The sequence below is a fragment of the Aptenodytes patagonicus genome, chromosome 2 (genome assembly GCF_965638725.1).
Source record: "Aptenodytes patagonicus chromosome 2, bAptPat1.pri.cur, whole genome shotgun sequence".
NCBI lineage: Eukaryota > Metazoa > Chordata > Aves > Sphenisciformes > Spheniscidae > Aptenodytes > Aptenodytes patagonicus.
The window spans coordinates 84,616,736-84,643,524 of record NC_134950.1 but is presented as its reverse complement, the minus strand read 5'-3'; the positions used below and the strand labels follow the sequence as shown (position 1 = coordinate 84,643,524).

The 26,789-nt window shown below is 37.2% G+C and overlaps 1 protein-coding gene across 2 annotated transcripts in view; it reads left to right on the top strand.

Moving 5' to 3' along the window:
* The window catches only part of RETREG1 (reticulophagy regulator 1), a 70,354-nt gene that overhangs the window by 32,367 nt on the left and 11,198 nt on the right, over nt 1-26,789 (top strand). The window contains exons 1-2 of one of the 2 annotated variants that reach the window (XM_076330369.1): nt 13,705-13,946; nt 24,888-25,014. In XM_076330369.1, the coding sequence (XP_076186484.1) occupies nt 13,912-13,946; nt 24,888-25,014 (162 nt within the window). In that variant the 5' untranslated portion in view covers nt 13,705-13,911. Of the gene's footprint in view, nt 1-13,704; nt 13,947-24,887; nt 25,015-26,789 lie in introns of those variants that run through there. The other variant, XM_076330368.1, reaches the window with a different exon arrangement.

Below are 26,789 nucleotides of genomic sequence, written 5' to 3'. Positions count from 1 at the left end.
CAGTCACAGGTTTCTTTTCTTGCCACATAAACCCGCATCGATCTGATTATGAGAATATACATACATGATGTACAGAAATGGTTCTGGGGCCAGTTGTCCCTAAGCATCGATTTCAGCATCGTGAGACCAGCTTTCGGGTCATTCTGCAGACAACGCAAAGGTTCCTAGAACCTGAAACCCAAGTAATTGAATCCGTATCTGTTTCTCTGCTTAGGAAGCTTGCTTTTCTGTACTATTATATGTGGTTTGAGAAACTGAATTATTTAAATAATATTTTGTGTACTATCTTACATCTCAACAACAAGAACGAAGACTGAAAAATCTATAGTGCTACACAGTTTTCCATATGCAGTATGCCCCCTGTATGCAGCAAGAATATAGAACTTACATTTTCAGTTTTGTAAAAATGCTGTTTTTCACAAGGAGAAAATATGTGCAGGTCTCCTAACAGCCTATTGAGTTAATTCCTGTCAAGTTTTCGAATTCTAAACAATTTATAAAGCATATTGGAAATTTGAGTGTAATAAGAAGGAAAAAGAAACAGGCAATTTTGGTTAATTTGAGAACTTCATAGAAGAAGCAAGAAACATACATGATTAATGAAACAAGGTATTTGTAAATATATACTAGTTATTGCCATGGAAGGAAGAGGACGTCATTGCTTGGAATCTTTAGAACGGTGACAGTCAGGAGAAAGATCAGAGTCAGTAGAGTTGAGTTTATATAGTAGTTGGGGTTTGACCTTTAATTGCATCTGGTTTGCCAAATACGAGCATTAGATTACAAAACGCATGATGGAAATTATTTACAGGGGGCATGAGAACCTATAGTCGTAGTCCCCCCCACACCTTTTTTTTTTTTTTTTTTTTTTTTTATGTTGCAGATGCCTGGGTTGTTGTCACACGTGAGGGTGTGTTTCCCAGCACAACATCTGATTAGTCACTAATTTAGTAAGGAATGTCCTGGCACAGAGTTTTGTTGAAGCATGTGAGCCTATCAGCAGAATAACATATTATATTCTTTTAGGTGTTTCAACATACAGTTGAGTAAAACAGCTCAGCCATTTTGAAACAAACATTATGATATTCCTTCCCTGAGTCTCCTTTTTTTTTTTTTCCTTTTTTCTTACTGGCAGAAGAGATGTTGCATGTTTACCTATTGAAATACATTTAATGCCTTAATTCTTTTTTTTTTTTTTTTTTTAATATTCCAAGATGCTTTAGAGTCTAAATAACACTGGAAATTAGCTCTATAAAGCTACACGTCATTTATTTTTACACTGAGGAAAACAAAGGGTAGCATATGCTCATTGTGTTTTTCATGCTCTGCAAGTTTCCCCACTCCTTGAATACAGATAATCAGACATATTCAGGAGACCAGTTTAATAAAAATTTTCAGAGATAAATATTTACTGTAGCACAAAACCACGAAAGTTCTCTCAAGCCCACCTGAATGTTACGGTCACAGCACCATATGACACACGCTTCCTTTTCCTAGCTTAGATTTGATATAAGGAGAATGATACTCTTTCAAAAGTTCAGCCTTTTTTTACTGAGTGCTTGGATTGGTAGTACAATTAATAGATCGCTGACTTAGCTGTGGCCATTGACGTTGCTGTAGGTCAGTTCATAGTGTGAGGTAATGCTTAAGAGAATTTCATGGTGAATATGAAAATATCCAATATGAAAGTAGTAGAAATTTTTTTTTTAAATACTTCAAAATATTAACATTCTTTAAAAATCTATATTAAAAATTTCAGACAAGAAGACTGTGACAGAATGCTGAGTAGAGATTGATGTAGTCCAGTTGAATTTCCAAAAGGCATTAGCTAAAAGCAAATAAGTAACTCTGGAATATGAGAGAAGATCCTCCCATGAATAAAAAAACAGATGGAATATAGGGAACAGCAGTGAGACTAAACGGCTAGCCTTCGTGTTAATGGAAGGCTGCAGAACGAGTCCTGCAGCAGTGTGTGCTGGAACCGTTCTGATAAACGTAGTCGTAAGTGATCCTGAAAAGGCAGTGAATAGTGGGATGGCCAGGCCTGCTGGAGGTACCACATTATTCAAGGAAATGAAGACAAGGACCGACTGTGAAGAATTTCAGAAGACCTTTACAGGATTCTTTCACAGTAAAATAGCATATGAAATTCAGTGTAGGTAACTGTGAAGTTATGCAGGAATACCAGTCCTAAATTCACATATAAAATAATAGTGTCCAAAGGTGACTGTAACCACTCATGAGAAAGATGTGGTCTCACAAAACCAGCGTTGATCAACAGACTAAATCTACTGTTAAGTATCAGTAAAAAAGACACACGGGGCAAAAGTAAGCACAGCCACACGCCACTCCTGTAAATCTGTTGTATGTCCACATCCTGAATACTGTGCGTGGTTCTGATCTGCTACCTCCCAGAAAAAGATACAGGAGGAAAAAATGTCCAGAGTAGAGCAACAAGGTAGAACAAATATATGGAACTCTTTCCGTATAAAAAACAAGTAAATGAAATAGGACTTTTGAAAAGAGAAAAGGAATAATTAAGGGGGAATATAATAGAGGTCTCTAAGATACCATGAGGAACACGCCTTCTCTCTCACGCTATTGGAATGAGGAGGCATCAAAATAGCAGGCAGCAGGCTGAGGAAAAATCAAAAGAGGTAATTAAGCTTTAGAAATCCTTGATACAGGATTGTTGTGAACATTAGAACTATATGTGGATTAAAAATATAAATTACAGGACAGTTCTTTGAAGAAAATTAATTGAAGGCTATTAAATAAAACATTAGCACCTCTGGTTTTGAAAGTCCCTGAGTTGCAGACTGTTGGAGGCTGTATTGTATTTTATGGAGGTATCATTACATATTTTCCCATGTTCTTACTCTGTTGCTTACGTATCCTCAGGTATTCAATTTTGGCAACTGTTGAAGACAGGGCACAGGGCTAGATGGACCTTTGGCTGACCCAGTATAGCTGTTCTTGTTAAAAGCGTTACAAGCATTGACTTTTTATTCAGTTCAGTGACATAGTAAGACTGAAATAAATACATCTTTTTATTTCTGCATTTGTATATGTTGTTAATAAATTGTATATAAATGTTAAAGTTTGAGAAATCCCAGAAGGGCGCATGAGAGAGCTGTTGCCCAATTTTAGACGGAGTGTCTGTTGCTACCACCGCATTCCATGGAAGTTGCAAGGTCAACGTGTACCTTAAGAACTTGCTTTATGCATTTAGGCATGAGATCAGAGTAATAAAATCAATCAGAGCAGTAATATCTGAGGTTTGCGTGTCTGATCTTTAAAAAGATACTGTTCTAAACATTTTTAAGAACTTTTAGCCAAATGCATGTCTATGTTTTCTTAGAACTCAAACTGAGACAAAAGCATGTGAGGCTGTTGTTTCGCGTATTGATAGCAAAGACTCCAAATGTGTCTGAACAATTATTGTATGAAGTTCTCGTGTCAGGGCTGTACAGGAAGAAAACTCTTTCCACTGTGAGTTCACCATAAGCAGACAATTTTCCTAGGATGCATAGCTTGGCAACTTCTGTCCTAACTTGTTAGCTGAATTAGATATTTTGTATTATAATCGAAGTCTCAAACCATGGGAATTCATCTGAAAACTCCTTAATCTGATGATAAGCAGAAATATAAAGAAGTTTCTGAAAAGGACACACAAACAGAATTTTTTGTTAAAGTTTCAAATACTTTGCTCAAAACCCTTCCAGATGTACCTTGGAAAATATTTCATCAATCGGTAATCAAACACAAAACATACTAAAGAGGCTTTTTTTGGTAAAGAATAACTTTAGCATATGGAAATTAGTCTTCCGGGGCTTTCGTTGTCAGTCACGGAAATGAGGTGGAGAGAAGTGCAGGATACCTGAAAAGTAGTTGAAAAATGATGTATTTAAAGTGCTCTGAATACTTTCCAAATAAAGTCTTTTTTTTTAATAAGAAAAACTCACCTCACTGGACTAAAGTAAAAGTCTGGGTAGAGTGTTATTTTTTCACCCTTCTACTTCCCTCCTCTATAGGAAGATCTATAGGAACATCCAGGGAGCTGGACTCAATGATCCTGGGTCCCGTCCAACTTGAGATACCCTATGATCTGTATATCAGCAGAGAAGGTTTTCAAAGCAAAGGATGCTTTCTCATAGGTATCTCGGAGATCAAGATTCTGAAGGAAACAGCAAAACTTGGAGAACAAGTCTCATGAGCAGCAGCTGAGGGAACTGGGGCTGTTTAGCCTGGAGAAAAGGAGGCTGAGGGGAGACCTCATCACTCTCTACAACTACCTGAAAGGAGGTTGTAGCGAGGTGGGTGTCGGTCTCTTCTCCCAAGTAACCAGCAATAGGACGAGAGGAAATGGCCTCAAGTTGCGCCAGGGGAGGTTTAGATTGGATGTAAGGAAAAATTTCTTTACTGAAAGAGTGGTGAAACATTGGAAGAGGCTGCCCAGGGAAGTGGTTGAGTCCCCATCCCTGGAGGTATTTAAAAGACGTGTAGATGCGGCGCTTAGGGACATGGTTTAGTGGGCATGGTGGTGTTGGGTTGACAGTTGGACTTGATGATCTTAGAGGTCTTTTCCAACCTTAATGATTCTATGATTCTAAAAGCTGTGACAAAATATCATGCATTTTACAGATTTATATAGATAAAATACATGTATGAATAAGTAACTTCTAAATTGAAAGCTTAATTTTTCAGTCTTCTGGCAGCAAAATCTACTATTGAAATGTATTTGCTAGAGCTTAACAAAAAGATTTCTTTAGAAATTTTTAGACATCCATGAAAAATAAGGGAAAAGGAAGTTTTAACGGTGATAGGAGCTGCTATTGTGCTGTGCAAAACAAGGTGTTCTGTACATGTGTTCTAAACCACCTTATGTAGTGCATTGAATTTAAATAAAAATTAATAGTAAAGGAACAGGGAAAGGAAAATTTGTCTTTTATACTTTGAGACAGAAGTCTAGATAACTAAAGTTAATTTGGCTTCCCGGTACTGCTGTCAGCCTCTCCGCAAAATGTCATGCGTGTTATCATCTTCTCCAGGGAGGGCGAAGGTTATCGGGAGCTCAGCACTTCTGGCTGAGTGTTCTGGCAGTGCTCGCCCAACCAGTTCAGGGGATTCCTCTAAATCACAGATCTGCCCATGCCGTTGATGACAAACAGGTTAGGCTGCAGGCCTTCATTGATCATCGCTCCTTGTCTCTTTCTTGACTTCTGTTAGCCCAAGAGCCATTTAGCTCTGTAGTTTTTTGGGGGGTAGGTGTGATTGCAGGAGGGTGTTGAGTTCTCTTCTGCAGTCTTGGCTGCCCCCTTGCCTTTTCTGTGGAGCTGTGTGGTGTTTCATTAGCCTCCATAGCTTTAAATTTGCAGTTATTTCACAGAGGGACAGATGTTAAAAGAGCAGAATGATTGTGGTTTGACACACACAGTTTGGAGGAACTCTGGTAAGAAATTGGACACTTCAGTCACTCCAGGATAAAGTTAGTTTTGTTTTCATCAATGCATCTCAGAATTAACCATCCTATCCAGTCTGCAATTGTGTATGTGTATGAATTGTCATCGTGTGAAGCATACCATTGCTTCGTATAATGTATTTCTTGCTGCTATTTCTCATTATTGCCTATCTTACCCCTGTACGTTGTTGCCTGTGATATTATGCAGGAGTATTTTCTTTTGATGTTTGCATTTAACAAAGTTATATGTCTGGTTTCTCTTTCCAACTGGTAGAGCTATAATGTGAGATTAAATGGTAACATGAACTGTGGTGAGGAGTTCTTATATTTTTGCCTTTTTTAAACAAGCTGGTTGACCTGCATACACAAGTATGTGCCTTCTAAAATGGCATGCAGTCTGACATTATTTTCCCTGATCTGTTTTAGTTTGTAAGTACTTTAAACTTTGCTTATATAAATTTACATTTCATTGCTTTCATTATAATATATCAGATTTGCTAATGTGCTGTTACGTGTTTTGAAGCTGGAAAGTAGCAACAGATAGCATACAAATTACCAATTGCTCCATCAGATAAAATTATGGCCTTAGGACTGAGTCACATTAGTGACAATCTAGTATTTTTTATGTCACAGTTGCACAGTATCTACCACAGTGAGACTGAATAAAGATAATTCTAATGAAAAAGCTCTTTTTTAAAGGGAGAGAATATTCGTGAAATTTAAACGTCAGGCATATGAAACACTAGAGACTTCCTCTCTTGTCACACAGTAAACCAACAAATAGATAGTAAGTTGATGAGAGAAGTTAACAGTATAATTTGGTAATCTGTCTCACTTTTGTTATATAGGCATTGAAAAAGGCTGTGGCCCTGAAGGAATCAAGATGAAGTTATATTTAGTATGAAAACGTTTGGCTAGCAATTCTGAATATTAACCAAGAACTTTGGGTCTTTGAGCTGGGACATAAGAATAGGGCTGATGTCAATGAAAATGATTAATAATATGTAACTGTGTGCTGTGCTTCCATTATAAAGTACTTGAAGTCCTGCAGTTATTCATCCCTAAGCTTGTAATGTCTAATTCAGGACTGGTGACCTGGACTTCAATCTAGTTGTGGCTTGCAATTGCACTATCTGCTCTCTGGTGAGATTTTCTTACATTGCACAGAAGAAAAAATTATATGATTAGGTGGAAAACTGGCTCATATCCTCTTCTTCATAGGATGACAGCAGCATCGAAATGGTGGTGGGTTGTCTTAGCAAACTGTGAGCATACCAGCAAAATCTTTTAGACATAGGCATTGTCAGTACGTGGCTCTGAGTGTCCTAATAATCTTAGAGATTCTATGTAGCTGAGTGACTTCTTATGTTCTTAATTGAATTATATATAGAATTGTCTTCTAAATATTCTCCTTTTCTTGGTAGCTTGCTGGCAGTCTGTTTTTCTTGCATTGTTTTGTGCTGTGTTTAATACTTATATTAGAAAACACAACAAACTTCTCAGGTTTGTGCTTTAATTCTTTGTATCAACACTTTTGAAAAATATTTTCAATTCTTCATGCGTTCTTAACTATTTTTAATCTTTTGACCAACTTGTTCAGTGCAAGCTGATTTCATTGTATAGCTATCTTGCTATTTGGTCTGCCTTTCATATAGTTCATCTCTTTTCAGCGGGGGAAGAAACCAATTGCTGAGAAGAAACAGATTCAGATTGCTACAAACCAAAAGAGACAGGTGAAGGGGCAGGTTTCAAAATCTTCAGTAGCGCGTGTGCCTAGGAAAAAAAATTGCATTTTAATGTGACTTTGCTGAATTACAGATCATGATTATAGATGAACTGGTACATAAGTACCTTTGTAGGTCTTAGGGTAAATAGGAAATGTGGTATAGTAAGCAAAATAATTTCATGAAACAGTATGTAAAGAGTTTCTTGACAAATTTGGAAAAATACTCCGTTATCTTTAGAAATTGCTCAGATCATTGCTAGATGACGTATTACGTGTTTGTTTTCCACTCCAAAAATGTGTTTCTTTTGTAGCTGTTTAACAAGATCCCATGGCCAAAAGTCCCAGAGCAGTTGAGATTTTCACCCTTAGTGGTAAGATCTTCTACCGCCGTCTCCAACTCTTCTCTGTTTGTCACACAAATCCAGCATGATCTATCATGTTTGTACCAGAGGAAGATTTGCTATCTTCATGTGACTAAACTGCATTTGCTTTCTAAACTGCAGTTGAAGTCTCTTACTTCCTTTAACTCTTCTTTCTGCTTGTGTTCGAAAACTTGGAAATACTCTCATGCACCATGGCGCATTATTATGTGTGCTTTATGATGAAACACTAATACCTCACAGTGACAATTCATTGTTGCTGATACAAATCAGGTTTTGGTGTCTGTTGATAGTCATGTTGCTTTCATACTCAATTTTTTCTGATTCTTTAAAAATACATATTCATGTGCTTTATTCTGCCCAGTAAATATTTCTTGCATGCAATATCTTGTTTAGCTTTTTGAATGTTGCATAACTTTTTTTATGTCAAACTTCTGAATGCTGGGTTTTTTTTCCTGAATGTGCAGCTTGTGATTTAAAAAATGTTTTAACAATTAGTTATTTCATCCAGGTACAAAGAAGAGTCCTGCATAATATGCAGGATTCCATGAAGAGAGAAAAATTTCACTGAGCGCTTATTTTGTTTGCTTTTGTTGGTCTTTGACTGTTGATTTTTTTTTTCTAATTTTTTTTTTTGCCATTCCTAGTTCTAGGTACAGATAAATACAAAACTATGTTTTGTGTGTAATAGGTGTCTTAAGTTTTTTTAGCACACTGCTTACCAGGTTGAGGTTATACCTGCTATAATACTCCAGCAAAGAACTGAGCATGTGCAGCAGGTCTATCTTGATGATTTTTCATTTATGCTTGTATGAAAGGCTTCCTCTCTTCGAAAACAAGCCTCCTGTGCGTATCTTGTAGTGTATGAAGAGATCTCAAAGTTAAGTAAATATAATAAGCATTTGCAATTTGAAGTCAGCTTTACATAGTCAGAAAGAATTGGGACAGATACCATTCAACAAATTTGGATGTTGAAAATACGGGAAAATTGGGGGTGCATTTCAAATTGATGAAATACATTAAAATATATATTTTCATGTGTGTGTGCTTATAAATACATAAATGTACACATGCCTGCACACACGCACTAATGTGACCAGTATATTCACTTTTCTATGTTGAAAAGGGGGGGAGGAAATATCCATTTTAGGGGACTTCATATATGTTATTAATATGAATTTTTTCAGCAGCAGAAACATGCGTTTCAAATTAGTTTTAATCCTAAATATGCCTTTGACAATGATGGTAATTTTTAAACACACGCTCTTGCTGAAAATAATATCAGCATAAACCATGTACAAAAAATAAAATGCTAGACTTCCCATTCCTTCTGGAAATACAAACTAAACTAGATGTTCTTTTTGGAGTGTGATTTTTTGCTATGAGTCAGTTGAAGTTTTTTAGGATGTCTTTAAGTGTACAGTATGGTGTTCATTATTAGAAGTGAACTCGTTCATAGCTGAATAATTAGAACAGAGTCATATGTTGAAAGCACCGTCTTACTCTCCTTTTAGATGAGGAGAGACGTAGAAGGCGGCAGTGATTGTGACTAGTTCTGGAGCTGGTCGACCAGCTAAAGCGTGCCACAGGCTGACTAATGAAAATCTTTGAAAGCTTGCAGACTGGGTGGGGTACACCATCTACCATGCAATGCCAGATCATCCCCCTTGCACTCCACATGATCAGCGTGCTGCCTTTCACCCCCCTGCTAAAGCCCCTGAGCATCTTCAGTATCTGAGTATGTAAAACAGTGCCTCCGACACAATTTCTGGTCCTCTCAGCTATTCGGTAAAGCTACTTCCTTGTCTCTGGCAAGAACGTAGCTTTTATTTTCCTTCTCTTGCTGATGACTTCCTCTGAAGTCTTTGGTGCCTGCCTGTAAAAGGAAAATTTCACACAGATGTCTATACTGTTTGGGGGGAAGGCCATTTAATTGGTAATTATGACACATGTTCAGTCCAAATCTGTACTCAGCAAGAGCAAAACTGGTAAGATTCCCTGATCAAGCAAGATGTCAGGCATCTGATCTGTGTGCCAGCACATCTTTTGGGGTGTCTTAATACCTGACGGTAAAGGGTGCTATCAAGGAAGTTTTGAGAAAGGTCTAGAGGAGAGCTCTTTAGTTGAAGAACAGGGTAATGAAGATGAACAGAAGCAAGAAGGATTGATTCTTAAAGGTATCCAAATAAAATAAAGACCATGTACTCTGGAAAACTGCGTGTAAAACTGTGGTAACAAGGGTCAACAGAGCATGAGGAGCAACTCACGAAAAGGGTCAAAACGTATAAATTAATAGTATGCCCTCACCGGGAATAATGGTGTACATTTCTGGTCTCTCCCACCTGAAATTGGTTATAGTAAATGTAGGAAGAGTTTGGAAAAGAACAGTGAGGATGTTTCAGGGTGCACAGCAGCTTACATGCATGAAACAAGTGAGCAAAATAGGACTTTTAAAGCTGAATGAGCTGACCAAGAGCAGAACACGATCAAGTACCTTTTTCCTTTTGATTACGAAGTCAAGTGCTTTCATGTTCCTTTCAGAAATAACGGGGCTAGGGGGAAGAGGTTGTTCCTTCTGTTGAGGAACCAACAGAGCCAAGGGGAGGGAGAATTTCAGAAAATGCTGGATGTGAGAAGTGAGAGAGATACAGCAAGGCTGGGAGATGGCAGCTCAAGCAAAGAGGTTGCTGAGAAGGGCAGGATTAGTCATGCGAGGTGAGGCCTCAGAGATGGCAAGCAGCAGCTTACAAAGGACAGAGAGGATGGACCAAAGTCCCCTGCAATTCAGAAAGTTGTAGCGTTAGCTGCAACTAAGCAAGGAAGTAAGAACCTCCCTGAAAAATAACATGGGTAGGGAAAGAGCTTTTCCTTCCTCAATTCTGCCATTTCTAGTCACTTTGAGTTTTCCATGTTGAAAAAGTTTAAAACTGATTTTTAGCAATTCTAATACCAGGCGAGCGGCAGCTCCACCTTTCAATTCTGCAGGCCCATCAAAAAGAATATGATAATGGTCTGTAAAAATGATAAATAGCTGTGAAAAGCTAGAGAGAGATAACTGTCATCTACCTGTTCCAGTATAAGACTTCTTAGAAATCAGTTGAAGTGGCTAGACCAGAGCAAAAAAAATTGAGTGAGGTTTGGTTGGGTTTTTTTGTTTTCGAACAGTATGTAGTTAAGCTGCAGAAGTCCTTGCCACAAGATGTTATAGATGCTATCACAGGATGGAAATCCACTCAGAGCTAAAAATATAGACATCATTGCTGGTTCAGGAAACCCATGAGCCACAATTGGAGTCTGGAAGACTATGTGGAGAAGGCAGCAATGCATTTTTCCCTAGGCTGCGCTTTTGGACAGAGTAGGAGACGCCAGAAGGCCTTTGGCCTCATTCAGTACAGTTTTTTGCTCACCTGCTGCTGTTCCACCCAAGTGTACTTGGAGAGGTCATTCCATCTCATGTGATTGTGAAATAGTCTGGAGCCAGATCTGCTGGAAACCTCCAGATGGGCCAATGCAAGCTCTGATTCCCTCGAGTGTGGAGAATTTAGACTAATCAAAAAATTGAGATGAATTTTCTAGATAGTCTTTTTTGTGATACTAAGCAAAATACTTTAGTGTGATTGCGGCTCTGCTAATTATGCGCTCATGCTGTTCTGAAGTCTGATTTGCAAAAACGATGAGCACTGATATCAGTAGAAACTAGTCTTTGAGTATTGAAGTGTTTTATAAATGCTCTACTTCCAAGTTAACAGGTCCTTGACATTTCAGTTAGGTACTCATTTAGTAGACACTTTTGAGCCTAATCTTTCCCGGACTTGCTTATCGATAACTAAATAAGGTGATATTATCCTCCTTACGTCACTGAGGGCTGGGGAAGAGTTCTAAGGAATTGTAGAAGTAAACAGTGAACCATTTTTCTGCTGTAGCAGTGAGCACTGTGTACAGAGTGTGAGGAGGAAATGAACAGTCGGAAGTCGTACTTGAAGAGTTTGGAGTACATCGAGTTCCAAGGCTGAAATACAGGGATAGACACAATACTGAAAGCTTTTCAGCTCCTGAGTGTGATCATCAAATGCATTAAAAAGCAGTATTTTGTAAAAAGGCAATTTTACATAGTAAATGCATGTGGCTATGTAAGACTATATTGCAGTGCATGTAAACAAATAAAAGCAACTCAGGTTGCACAAGGGGTTTAGTTTTGCTGGCTTTCATTTTTGATGCTACATTTAAATTTTGAATGATGCTTTTGTGTGTTTGCAGTTTTCCGTTATTTCTTTTGATTCTTTTCCTAATTAGAGGACTTCAGAATTTTAATCTGAAAATGAAGCTGTCACACAAAACCATTTTATTAATTAAGATTTTTGAATTTAGCAGCTCTGTTGTTTCAGGGTAAGCTTGAAGGAAATTCAGCTGAAATAATTTTCAGCTATAACTACCAGAAGTAGAAAAAGAAAAGAAAAAAGAAGAGAGGATGCTATTGGAATATGCAGGTATACGTGACCATGGAACGTCTCTGTTGAGTAGGGCAGGACATTTATTAATATATATATTTATATATTGCCTTGCATAATTTAGACATAGGACTTTATTCCTGTTTTTCTTCTCCCTCCTTTCTTTTAAAAGTCCAGTATGATTAAACTGCTTCAGGAAGAACATGTCTTGTGACAGATTGAGGAAAGGTATGAAAACTGAGGATTGGATGAGATTAAGAAAAGGAAAAAGGAACTAACTGGAATGTTGGGAGAAGAGTTAAGGAAGTTGTCATTCACAGATAGGCAGCATTCCTGTTTCATTTGTTTTCTCACCATTTCCTGAGGTCATTTTATTAATTCAGATACTCACGTAGTAAATATAAATCATGCAATTTAAAGTAATAGATCTATGATTATATGGTTTGGGGAATTTTTGCAATTTTTATCTAGATCTTACTAGCCATTTTGAAGCATTTTATATTAAAATAAGAAGAAAGGATAGAATCCTTTGTAGTTTTGAATGTTTTCCAGCAGCTTTCCAGCGAATGATGCATTACCCACAATGTACCAAATACAGCTTAACAAATCAAAGACATGGGGTGGTTGTTTTTTAATCTGACATACCTTTTGTTCCAGCATTGGGGTTTTTTTTTAAATTTATTTTTGAGATGTGACATCCCCAGGACAATTCCTACTATCTTATGCAGGAGAGGCAGGTCTAAATGTTGCTGGGTTCCCTCCTAGCAAAAAAGATTTCTATGTGAAGATCTCTGGATGTAGCACCTGTTTGAAAACAGTAAGAACAATAGGTCAAGCTGTTTAATGGAAGAAGGAAGCCACGTGAAGGAGCAGTGCTGAGCAATGTGCTGAACAACCTACATATGTGATCCTTGGAGTCTTGGGCTGCGTGACAAAGCTTCATCAGCACAGATTAAGATTGCTGGGGTGTTGAAAATTAATAGAGACGTAGCTGGTGTAGCTGGAGTGACAGAATCCCTGTCATGCACGCAGCAAAAAGCGATACGAGGAAAGTGAATTTGTCAATTCACTTCAGGTTGTTCACAGAGGCATTGGAAGTACTTTGGCAGAAAACCCCCTCCTGTCGGCATACTTTCATTTTGAGGACTCTTCCAGTACAATTTGCTGGTATTCCTGTGACAGCTGAGACTGATTCCAAGCTTGTCTGCCACAAGCAGAACTTAAAAACAATGAAATTGATCTTTATTGAAAACTTGTTTTCCTATTCCTTATTTTAAAAGAATTGCTAATTTTTTATTTCATCTGTGAGTTTAGTCAATGGAGAAAAATTTTGCTTCTTCTGAAAGCTTGTGACTGACACTTCATGGGGAGGAAAAAAAGGATGTTTTTACAGTTGCAGTAAGATCTTTGCTCTTATATTTTTAAGTGTCTTACTTTAAAGTTTGTGTCATTTAGCTTCCGGTCATTTTGGTTGCTGCTTACTTACACCTGAGAAAAATGGGAGACGCTGAGGAAGATTTCCAGTGGAAGCAGAAAAATAAAATGTACTAACTGGGTGGTGATTCTCCCTCACATGACCAGAAGAAAAAAAATGTTTTGCTTTTGGCTGTACTTGCTACTAAACACCCTGTCATAGTGTGTGAGGTGAGTCATGACTTGTTTATTTATAGCCTTGGCCAATCAAAGCCGAACTCTCTGAACTTCATTCAAGACCAGCAGGCACTTAGGATGTCTTGTAAACATTTGCTCTCTGAGCAAGGAGCGCTCTTCTCGGCAGCAAACAGGACTGGTGCCCGGGTTGTCGCTTCTAAAACACAAAACAGACTAGAAGATCGTTGCCTGGATTATCTAGATTGGTAGAGAGAGAGAGAGAGAGAATTCCTTTTTACACCTGAAATGCCAGACAGTGAGGATCTGGGACAAGATGAAAGGTACTGTATGTTGATTCTGATGGCCGCCTCGTGCAGCGCAGTACGGACCGAGGCTTTGTGTAAATTAATCTGTGTGCGCGCCTGAGTTCTCAGCCTAAGATCAATTTTCTCTCTGTTGTAACAGATCATCTAATTCCTGAGGGTTTTGCCTCTAATGCTAACCTGAGGCTCCTTAGGAGGGAGGTATTAGATCTTAATGTCTGCATAGAGGTTAAATTGTATAGCTCTTACGTATTTCTTAAACCAAAACTGAAGGGAAGAAAATACTGGGTGGTTTCTACCTAGTCACTTTTCCCAACCATGGGACAACTTACAAGCCTCAAAATGTCAGAGACACAAATAGTTTAGTCGGAGCCACGTTACTGACAGAACCATAACTCATTACTATGAGATGGGGCACTGCGTCCCTTTGAGGTATGCCAGTCTTTCTGAAGTTTAACTTTTATCTTAGTTAGCTTATAAAACCAACGGTCAGGACAAGCAGAAAGTAGTTGGATCTAAAACAATAACAATTTAACAAATACTATTTTCTCAAATATGATCCAGCAGATTCCTATGAAATAAATGCACTAAATAAATTTAGCTAAATAGGTTTTAAAATAGATATTTTAAAAGTAGATGTTACTGATGTTTGGCTGTGACAGAGTTTATAATCTAGGTTTCTTAAAATCCACATCTTCTTTCCATTGTTGCAATTTTTACTGTCTTGATGCTAATCAAAATGTTGGCTCTAAAATGGTGTTAAAGAAATAAAGAAATAGACATTTTTTTTTTAGAAGTTAGTTAACAAATGCCAGAATATAGAGGCAAATTTAAGAAATTAAAAGAATCAGAAGTAAGCATTTCATTATGGCTTTGGATTTGATTTCTTCTAGTTAGATTTAAATTTGAACATTTATGTGGGTGTTTTTCCAACATGCACGTCAATGTGGTGGTGTAAGATAGGTGAAATACAGAGGACGTTTCTGGTTGTCTGTTGTAGATCAGTATATTCAGGCATGGTCATCTAATTGGATGAGTGTGGGTGAATGGATCCCCAGTGGCATAATTGGGTCTCTGCAAGGGTGGGGTCACCTACGCATTTCCGTTTGCAGGGATCTCAGTTGTGCCCTATATAGGACATAGATTAAAAGTAATTGTAGTAGTAGGTAGCATTTTTTCCTTTTCTTTTAAGGAAATGTTGACTCATTACTGATAGCCACCAAAGTGTTAATTGCTATTTGTTAAAAAATGTTTAGCTGGATGTCCGATTTGTTAAATTGTATATTTTTCAATACAGGAAAACAGCATACGCATGACACATTAAAAAAAGAAGTTTCAGATCACAATCACCTTTTTTTTTCTTTTGAATCGATTTTATAAAGGATATGCATCATGTCCTTCCTTGAAAATGTGTTGTGGGTTTTTTTCAAATCAAGATGGGAGAAAATCTTACCAGCTGAGAAGAAAAATAATTTTGGAAAAAAAAAAAATCAAAATTCGAACTGGGGGGGAAGCAGCAGTCTTTACCAGTATGTAAAAGGATGCAACTGGTATGCAAAACATACAAGCTTTGTAATATCTAACTTCCTTTGTTCACAATTCTTTCTCTATAAAGGCGTGTGACACGCTTTGGCAGTTAAAGAGAAGTAATACTAGGCCTAAACCTCTAAGACTTCTTTTTTTATGAATCAAAGTTGTTTGTTTTGGGTTTTTTTAAACAAAAAGGATGAACACGTCTAAAGCAGTAACCTGAAAAAACATGATAATAGGGCCTGCTCTCCCCATTTATCATTTCTGAAACTACCATTAAATTAATTGACCCTGATCCTAGTCCCTCATCCTTTGGCGCCTTTGCTATTGAGCAGAAAGGTTTGGGAAAACAGTTTAATCAAAAGGTTCTGATTTTTTCTGGAATTAATTTGCCTTTTTGTCTTGGTGGTAACAAATAGGCTATAACTACAGAACGTTCCTACAGAAGTGCTAATAAGATTTGGTGGAGGTCAGAATATTTTGGTCCAAGTTAAACAGGAGGGACTAGAAGGAGGAGCTATGGGAGCTGTACTGAAGTAATATGGGAACTCTACTGGAGCAAAAGAAGATAGTGATGTAAATGCACAAAAAATGGGGTAATTTTGAGGGCACACTGGACCAAAGCTACTGCTTTATATATTTGAAAAAGGAGGGCAGTGGTATTTTCGTAGAAGCTGTAGAATGAGCTTTGTTCGCTGATAGGTTTCAGCACACTGCACTCCGTGTAGCTTCTTCTCAGACGCAACCAAATACTTCTTACATCCTCTCCCCTCTTGAGTTCATGTCCTACTTCAGAAAATATGTGATATTGCATCACAAGTATATTTCATGAACGTTATAACATCATAGTTAAAGATGTGGCATTGGTCAATAGTCTGTTAGTCATACTGTGAATTTAAATGTATAATAAGCTATGGAACATATGCACAAATACTTCTCAGTAAGGCTAGTAAAAAAGCTAAGAGTTGTGGAGATTAGGTACCCACTCATATCTTCTGTTTTGTTTTGTCGTATGATCCTGTGCGGTAGCAGATCGAGAACAGTGAGGAAAGATGTGGTCAAAGGTCAAGGACTGAAAACAGTTTAGCATAAGGATTATATTTTCCCCCAGTAATTCTTTATCATCAAGTCCCCTATAGTTTTGATGTAAGATGGTATAATTTATTAAAAAAAAAAATGACAACTCACGAGGAATCTAATGATGGTCAAGAATGTGTAAAAGGTACTGTGAATAATCGGGCCTGACATGGTGGAAGCACCTGGCTGTAGGTGCTTCAAAGAGATACCGACATGTAACTTCCTCTATCAGAACAATGTGTGTCTTGTTCTGATCGCCATTGTCTGCTTATTACTGAAAAGGATGGTGCACTAAACTGTTACCCAGAAACCTTTTATGACTTGAATAAAAATGGGAGAGAAAGCTACGTTCTTTTGAACCAGTTGTTTTTGAACTACAATCTTGCAGTGCATGACCTTTCTCAGTGTGTGCTTGGACTTAGAAAAATGGAGATCCAGTTTAAAGTCAAATCTGCATGTTATTTAATTATTCAAAGCATGTTGATTTGCAATTATATAAGAATATCTGTTTCTTCTGCTAGTATTAGTTAATAAAGTGGAAAGTATTTGATTTCCTTTTATGATTGAATTCAGTGCACAAATGTAGGCAACAAGTGGTTAGCTCATGGCAGGAACTCTCAGAAATGCAGTAATGCATCAAAGTAAATGATCACCTGCTCGTACAAAATACATTAAAAACCACTGAAAAGAGTCAGAATGAATTTCCGCACAGAAAGAGTTAAAGCCACCTTGTAATACTACACAAAAAGTAGTTTTCATGTTTTTGCAGGTTAAAAGTGTTGTCTGGCACTTGAAAATCCAATTTTCCTTTTTTGTGCAGCTGCTCTGCAACTCAAGAAATGCTCAGCTCATCTTTCCTAGCTGTTTGACTTTGAGAGGCCTTGAACTAGGAGTATCCCAGCTGAAGAATGTGGAGGCTGAAGGAGGAAAATGAGTTTGTGAAAAGGGTTAAAAGAGATGTCTTTGCAGGAGAAAAATAAATGTGAAAGAATTGCTTCCAACGGCTGGGCAGAGCTGATTAAAGTTCTGCAAACAGGACGCTATGCTCCTGTTGATAGAAACAAGACTTCCTTACTTTTCTGAACAAAAATAGCGCAATAAAAATGTCTCTTCTGCATCACCAGTTTCTATTACAAATGCGAAGCTGACCTGGAAGATCCCAGCCTTTGTACTGTCTTGGTAAAAAGACAACAGCACATAGTAATAGCATTATAGTCTTTGCTAAACAGAAAGCAAGTCTATAATTGTATTTATGTGGCACTGAAACACTCAATTTTCATGCAAAGAGATGTTTAAAAAATCTACGCTTACTGACCAAGTCATGAGTTTAGACTAATAGCACTTGACTATCAGATCACATTTCACGTTTTGAATGACCTCGAACTGGAGTGGCTGGTGTTCTTCTCAGAAGAGCTGGACAAGAGTAGCACGGGTCAAAGGAGGGGTTTGCCATGCGGGCTGACCTATCAGTTTGCTTAGAAGAGTCTGTCTAGAGGAGATGGACAATGAAATGCCCCAAATTCAGTTGCAATATATTTTGTTTATTTTAGCAGGACATTCAGCAAAAAGTGACAACATTTAGTACAATCTGCTGTGTTGAGGAACTTGTGTACTGGAATCGCCTTCAAAAAAGTTGGAGTTAACCAGTTTGTATTTGATGAGCTAAAGAAAGACAGTACAGCTCCTTACTAAGACTTTGTAAGATGACTGATGTTACACTTGAATAGAAGAGATGAACGCAGCTCCTCCAAAATAAAATCCTAGTAGTAATGGGTCATTTTTGGTATTTTTTAAGCAACCTGTAGGACAAGATGAGTTCTCCTATCCCTTTGCAGAACACTTGAGTGTATTTTTATAACAATAGGATTGCTTTCATTTTCAGAAAAGTTTGTTCTTGACTAGTAATATAAGAAGAAAAAAACAACCCTTCATTTATGGGATTATTGTTTAGCAGCACACCAGTGGTAAATGTTCCCAGGTCAGTTGAAGAGAAGAAAATACCATTATGACTTTAATTTAACACACTGTGCAAGAAGCGTATAGAGTCAGGTATGAAATGTTGCTTATATTATGTTTTGTTGAAAGTCACATGTCCTGACCAGTCTGCTGTGCAGTCCATTGAGAAAAACACAACCAGCCTCATCAAATGTTGATGATTTAAACATATTTCTTGTACAGTAATATTACCAAAAAATATTCTCTGTCAAGAAATAAAAGGGGCATGCATGTTACTGAAAACTGTGAAATAAGATCTTTTTTCAGCTTTTTATTGCACACCTTTCCCTCAAAAAAACAGTAACAGCAAATTGGACTGACTCACTGTTAATAAAAGGCTCAAAATTGAAGTGTCAGATGAAGATAGATGGGGTCAGAAAGAAAACACTTTAAAAGCTTGAGAAGCAGTGTTGCACAGTATTGACAGAATTCATTTAGTTCTTAGAAATGATGTATTTGAACTACAGGAGAGATTATAATTAAAGGAGATTTTTGGATTGGGAAATGTTGTTAGTTACTCTTTAAGGTTGATAACTACATTCTCCAGCTTCAATTTAAAAACAAAATCTGTCTAACTTTGTAAATCTTAGAGATTCCAAGTGTGCCCAAACCTCAACATTGAAGGGATGTCAAATGTGATCGGTTAAAGGATGTTTGCCACAGTATTACATGTTGGTGAAAGCCTAAACCTGTGCAGGGCCTATAGGTTAGCAATGGGAAATGAAGTGCATATGGGTATCTACAAGCTGGAGAGATTTCTATTAGAAAAGTTTTGTAGAGTTTGTAGCAAAAAGGTTGTAGATGAAGATTCTCCCTAAAGTTTGAGAATGGAGTTTATTTGTGGATGCTTCCTGTGTTCCTCGTTCTTTCAGTGATACAGCATCCTTTCGTGGAGCTCTTTGAAGCAAGCAGGTTTTTACATGGTACCCCAGTGATTCATTTGAATTGCAGGTCTTGTTGACTTGGTCACAGCCACATGACACAAATATAATTATTTTAGTATGCATAGGATCCAAAAGTGGCACAGGATAAAGCACAATTCTACATAATCACCTTTTAAATTAGCCACGTAGGTCATTAAGATGCTATGCTGTGAGTTCAGTGGTGCTTGCTATTATGTCTTTCCATGTAGTGCACATAACATTCACAAATTTGTTACGCTGTATTAGAATAAGGCTAATCAATATTGCATTGTTTTCTACCACACAGTTCAATAGTAGATTTTAGAGGTTTTGCCATTGGTACTTTAATACACTTAACTGTAAAATGTGCTTTTTACACCATTTTATATTTTGGAGGGAGAGAGGGATGGTTATTTTCCTTTGGAGTATGTGGTCACCTGAAATTTAATTTAAAAAAAAATCACATTTAAAGTGTTTTTCCAAAACTTTTTTAATCTAAATACTATTTTATATCCATTATCTCTGTACCTGACTAATTTAGAAGACAAATTTTAAAATACATTTTTGGCATAGGTCTTCAGGTATAAAATGTTTGTTTCGGAGAAGGGTAACTGCATCATTATAATCACTGCCTTCTGCACTGTGGTGATTCCTTTCCTCACAGGAGAGACCTGTGAAAGCTCTGAAAAGGTAAACCTGCTTGACTGGGTTTTGCTAACAGTTTACACACTTGATTTGGTCAAGTTTCATACTTAACTCCTGGTTGCCTATGAGGTTTGTCCGTAGATATCCACATCCCGTACAGCTGCATCATTCTATAAGCTCTAGATACTACTTTTTAAAAGACTGCAAAATAGCCATATTACCTATATTTTGATTTATGTATCTTTGGGAATGTAACTTTCAGCTCTTCCACCCTGACTAATACATTCTAAGTTACCCTTAAAATTACAGAGTCTGCACAGGTTTCAAGCGTGTGTGGTTACAGTTGGGAAATCAAGAAGGTTTAGAAGCTCTATAATTACTAACTCTTTGTTTATGTAGGTGCAGTCCTTCAGATCCACCACATCATGGTGTACTTTGTCACTGCTGTAGTTCTGAGTAGCGTATCTACGTGAAGATACATATAAAACTGTGTACACATAATTAAAAAAAAATCCAGCACATCACGAAGAGATCTTTAAACCGGTAACATGAGAGCTGCTGACCTTTCTGAGAGAAATGTGACGGGGCTTTGCTTGAACAGATGTCTAGATACAAAATGAGAGCATGACACCATCAGTCACTTTTAGAGAATGTAATGCCACCGACTCTTCTGGCCAGAGTTTGTGACTCTGATGGGTTGAAGCATCTGGAGCGGGAGAGTGTTGTTTGTTTTGGGGTTTTTTTGCAGCTACTAAGTAACAGTTTATACATTTGCTCAGTTTTAGAAATGATGCAATAGGTAATCAGAAGGATATGAGTAATTTTCTCTCTGAACACCTTCAATCTTACTGACAGTAGTTTTAGAGTAGAAGTGTAGTACTTTGTATCAAACTCAGTATAAGTGATGGGAGCATAAAATTTTATTCTTTCTAAATTGTGCACAAAAACCTTTGAAGGTGTTCAGAGAGACTTGGCTGCTTGTATCACCAAGGGAGCACCTTGACAGGAGTCCCAAAAGCTGTTTTGGCAGGAAGTATAGGGTTCATATTTAAGTTATTTATTAAGGTACTGTAAGTAACTTCACTAATATGCTGAAGTAGTTTTTTATGTTCTTGGTTGACTGAAGTCACGCACTCCACGTTCATCATCTGCATCACTTCACATATCTTCTTCTTTTCCTTTCTGTCTTTAAATGTGATCATTGAAAAATGAATTTGTCTGGAGTATGCATTGTTATGTGTCTGTCAGCTCTTGATCTAATGCAAGTTTAATGTTTATCTCTGTTTCTACAAGGGCATGACATAACCTCTCTATCTTTGCATACATACAAATACACCTCCTTTCTTTCTCGCTCCCCCTGCACCAGGGTCTCTGTTGCTGCCCCCTGGTTCCAACTCTCTGGCCTCTGGGTAACGCTGCCGCTCAAGTGGGCTCTGGGGAAAAGGGACAGGAGGGACAGATGTTACCAGGGCTGGCAGTTGTTGGGAGGTGTGAACAAGAAGAGGCAGCACGTGCATCTGCTTGTCACCCTGAAGATCAGCAAGCTGACATTCTTACACCTCTAGTTGCCTAAGACCAGAATAAGACTTCAAAATAGTTCCTGGTGTTCTTGTAAAATAGAGAAGTGTGGCTGTAGTAGAACTTGACAAAGGTGTCTCATGATTTCTTGTGGCCTGCAAGAAATTGCCAAGTGGTCTTTTGCAGAGCAAGCTTAATAGTGGGTTTGTATTGTAATGTTTCAAAGCAAGCTTCACCTGTACCATCCACTCTTCTCGCTTGGCTGCTTCTTTGTCAATGCACCACATCCGGACAATGGGACCAAAGCATCTAGCAATACATTTTATCTGCACTGCAGCTCATACTTTCAACATCTTTTAAACCTGGCAAAAGAAAGCATTATTAACAACCCAGAGAAGCAACTCCAGAGAACTTTCCCTGCAAATGTGCCATTTTTCTGCATAATTTGCAGGTTTGGTTGAATTGTTACTAGTTATCCCAGTGTGCCTTGTTGTATCTCTTCCTCTTTAATCTATGTTGTCTTTATATTGGTGGTTAGCGTACATGAAAACAGTTTGCGTTATTATTGTAGTTTATGCTTTCATCTCCCCCCCCCCCATTTTTGCAATTAACTTAAAGTTAGTGAGCCAACTTACCTACAATTGTCCTACATATTTCAAAGCTCTGTTTTGATAGTAGGCATCAGGCCTATCCGTTTTCTCTCTTTGTGCTTCCACGAAGTTCCACTTTGATTGTCAACAGTTTTAAATAAAGGATAGGAGTAGAGTCTGTAAAAGGATTTTGTAATTCAGAATACTGTCATAATAGTAGTTTTCAACATTAGAATAAACAGGCAACTCTTAAAATACATACTGTTAATGCTGCAGAATGGTTCACAAAAGCTGGAAACAATGCTTCTTTAAGAAGAGTAGACTATCCATAAAAACTGCAGTTCTCATAAGGCAAAACCCTTGTATACTACCTTTCTCAAGCTGCTAACTGTCAGGGAGGGTGGAAATTGAAATTGCTATTGTGGATGGGAGGTGGACAAAAAGTTCTGCGTAACTGCTAATCCCTCTCGCTGGGTTCCTGTAGTATTCTTCATGAGTTATTTAATGGTTTTATTTACATCCTCTCAGAGCCAAATATCTGCATGCAGTGCCATGCATGGCTAGAAAATATGTTGCATTTTCTCTGTTTTACAAAAGTCACCTAGTCCAAGACATGAGACTCTCATCCTATGAATTGCAGGTACGCTATTTTAAATTGTTTTTTTCTCAAAGGCGGGAAAAAAAACCTCACCCTGAATATTTTGTAATGTAAGAGGAAATCACACTACTGCAATACTGTAAATACTATACTATAATAAATAATATAATAAAGTCAGGAATAGGGCAACAGTTTGGGTTTTGAACTTTAATCAGTTTTAAACCGTGGCTGAAATACTGGTTTTTCTTGAAGTCATGTTCTGCGCTCCACTATGCATACGATAGTTTGAACATGAATCCCCCATGCGTGCTATTTATGTTCTGTATGAAATGGCTCCCAAACCTTGCTCTAATACCGATGTTGCTGTGTCACCACCTCGTGGCGAAGTTGCTGTACGGTAGTTAAATATAGGTATAGAGAAAGATGAAGTTTCTCCATGTGTGTAAATAGACATTTTTGACCGAAATTATTCCTGACTTAATAAAGGTCATAATGGCTTTTAACTTTTACAATATGAGCCAATAAAAATGACTAAGCAATCTGTTGTTGCACAAGGATAATATTAGCATGGAAGTTTTTAATCACTGCAGGTATTTTTAAAAGTGATGATAGATCATTTTTTTGTTAGTCTTACATTCACTACAAAAAATTTAAAATTTCATATCCTGGTATTCCTAATATTGAAGCAAGTGCTTAAACATTACTTGTGAGCACCGAATTCATACAGGGTGAAGTTTAAATCGCAAAAATCTCATCAGTCACTTACTGATGCTTGCTAAAATTTAAGTTGTCCGAGGGAACTATCAGAGGGCATTTGCATTCTGAGTAACAAGAAGAACTGTTAACAGGGCTTTGTGCTGTTTTAGTACCTAAATAGCAGAGTGATTAGCTGGACATGAGAGTTGGCAGTTTGATCTGACAGTCTATGCATATGTCCTTGTTGCTGCACACCAACGCCTGTACATTCATTTTTTTCATAATGTAGTTTTTGATTTATCCTGTAATTTGATCCACCTATGACAAAACTTTACTATTAATGCAGTGATGCATTGGGCATCTAATGGGTTATGTATCAGAGTAAAATGACTGTGGGATTGTTTATGGCTTACTTGCATTCACTGTGATCAAAAGTGTGTGTACTGAGCAGTGAATTATGTGAAAGATAACTTTGTAAAAGTGGTGCAGAATTTACTTCATATTCTGAATCTTTGCATGGTGGTACGTCCATACTCTGTACCAGTTTGATTTGACATGAACTGGCCTGTCTGTTTTTCCTTTCTTTTGTTGTTTCATAAAACATCTTTGTTGTAGATGCTCGGTCTACTCCAAAAAGGTATATGATGATAATTTAAACTAGATACTGTCTAAACTGATCAGCCCCAAATTAGATACATATGCTTTCTCATGTTTTTCAGCAAATTATTCAGTACAGTTTCTTTTTGTTTTATTAAAAGGACAGAACAGTAACAAGCTAAGCGTTAGAAACAGTCCTTTCAATATGATAGAAAAATAAAAATTCAGTAAGGAAATTAATGTAAACATCAAGACTTCAAGAGCAATTTCTTTTTTTTCCTAAGTTGGATAACAATCTCTTAAAGGTCATCATAGTTTGCAGAACAAGACAAAAAATAGAAAAGAAAAAGCACAAGTATTATATGCATGAAATTAAATGTATTAATATGTATGGCCATACTGTGGCAATGAAAAGCACTGTGGAATATTTTTTCAGAAAAAAATAATATTAAGAAACAATTTTGGGGTTCAGTTGCTTAATTTAGATTACAACTGTGCCTTGAACTCAGGATTTTCGTATGGCCAGAACGAGTAAGCAGTAATTTCTTCCGTAATTGCTTGTACGGACAAAGAATTGCTACTACTGAACAGAATTTATTTGATTAAAAAAGATGGAATTAGCCCAATATAAAATATGTGGAAATGAGCACAGGTATCTGTACCATAGCAGCAGCCATTTGATCACTGGGGGCTATAGCTTTACAACATGACTGGCTTGGAAGTCGGTAAGGCTTCAAATGTTTTCAACCAGTTTCAACTTTCCTAGGAGCTATAACTACAGTCGTTGGGTATTTTTGTTTGTTTTACTCAGCTGGAAAGTCATCAATTCCAGGCAAGACTACAGACCCAGAATAAATCAGTGCATTTCAGAAACACTGATGAACCTATTTGTATTTCTTCAAGAAATGTCCCACTTCAAGGAACAAAACCCTGGCAAGGTAAGCACTCCCAAGTAAGATTAACAGTTTGGTAACATAGATTTAAAACAACAAACACGTGAAAAATAAAATACATATTATGATACATTCAGTCTTGAGTTTCTGCTAAGTTCGTCCTGTGCAGAACACAACTAGGTTATCAGTAAGCAAAGTTGCTCACAGTAAAGTTTACAGCAGTACAGTCCCTCCCCTTACGGCTGCTGGAACCTCACCAGTCATTCAATGGAAAGGAAATTTAAAACATCACCACTTAATAAAAACTTGAAAAAGCAGGGAAAGTACACGGTTCCTAAACATAGACCTTTTTTCAAAATAATTTTAGTTTTCAGAAATAGCTGCCCAAGTATTATCTGATAGAAGAGAATCTTTCCTAATTTTTCTTCTGTACAGATATAGTTGTTTGTTGGGGTTTTTTTACTGGAAAGACTGAGCTGGAGAACCCAGTTCATGAAGAGGCAAGCAAGAGTAAGGTTTCTTCTTTCCTACTAGGAAGAAGATCATTATGTAGTTCTAGCCAAAAGTGAAGCAGCTTTCTTTTCCAAAGAAAAATACAAATAATGCAGAAGTATATCATGGCAATAGTAGATTTCAGTTTTATACTTGTATTGCTAATGATAAAAATTTAAAAGGAGATTAGGAAGTTTTTCCTCCCCTCTTTTGATCTCAGTTAACTTTGCCACAAAAATTTTTCATGGAAACAGGCCCTTCAGAATTAGCAAATTGGAAGTATGTAGTACCACACTCAAATATTAGGATTAGACTGAAAATACGTATGAGCAACAGGATGAAATACATTTCAAAGATGTATAAATTATACAAAAAGAAATTATCTGTTTAGGATAATAAAGTTATATTTAAAAGAAGTAGGTGTATATTGAGGTAAGAAAATGCGGTATCAGTATCCACAGTCCTGTAATTTTGTCATGTAGTAACATGACACAGTAACTGTGTTAAGAGACATCTAATCCTGATTTAGAAAAGCTAATTTGGACAGCATGCTTTCCTTTCTTTTTCCATGGCTCATTCTCTGAGCCATGTCATTATTTTACTGTTATAATTATAAGCAAATTAGGCACTGATGCTGTGTGCAAAATTTCTTTGAATTAACCATTTTATTGCAATTCAACTCCAAAAGCAAATGGATTCTTTCTGTAAACTTTCAACAGATCACTTCTGTACTCAGCATTGTGCAGTTGTAAAAGATGCACTATATGTCAGTCACAGCAGAGGCCGAATCTCAAATTTTCCTATTGAAAATTCAGCTCAGTCTTGTCGTTACGGGGATGCTAGAGTAGCCAACAAGCATCAAGAGAATGCTTGCCAGCGTATGAGAGAAAACAGTTTCACGAAGCAACACAACAGGGGAGAGAACTGTACTCATTGGAAGGATTTTTTGCTTTTGTGAGCGTGCAGCAAGTATGCATTGTAATACTTCAGTTAGTGATTTGGGGTTTTTTTCTTCATATCAAGTGTTTAGCCTTTTTTTGTGTAACGAAGGTGAAGTAATTTCTAGTAGTTTTAGCAAGAGCCATGAGTTTGTGAAACCTTTACAGTAAATGAATAAAAATAGCATATTTTTATAATAGAAGAGGGGGTACATCCTAATTAGCCAAAATGAACTGTTTGATGCTTATTTGCACAGGAAGTGTTAAGTATTTCCCAATCTAAAAAAAAAACCCTTCCACTTTCCACTGCATTCTAGATTTCATATAGCATGCAACATTTTTCTTTTGCAAAATGATCTAAATATTTAAACAGTGCAAGTGTTAATGGCC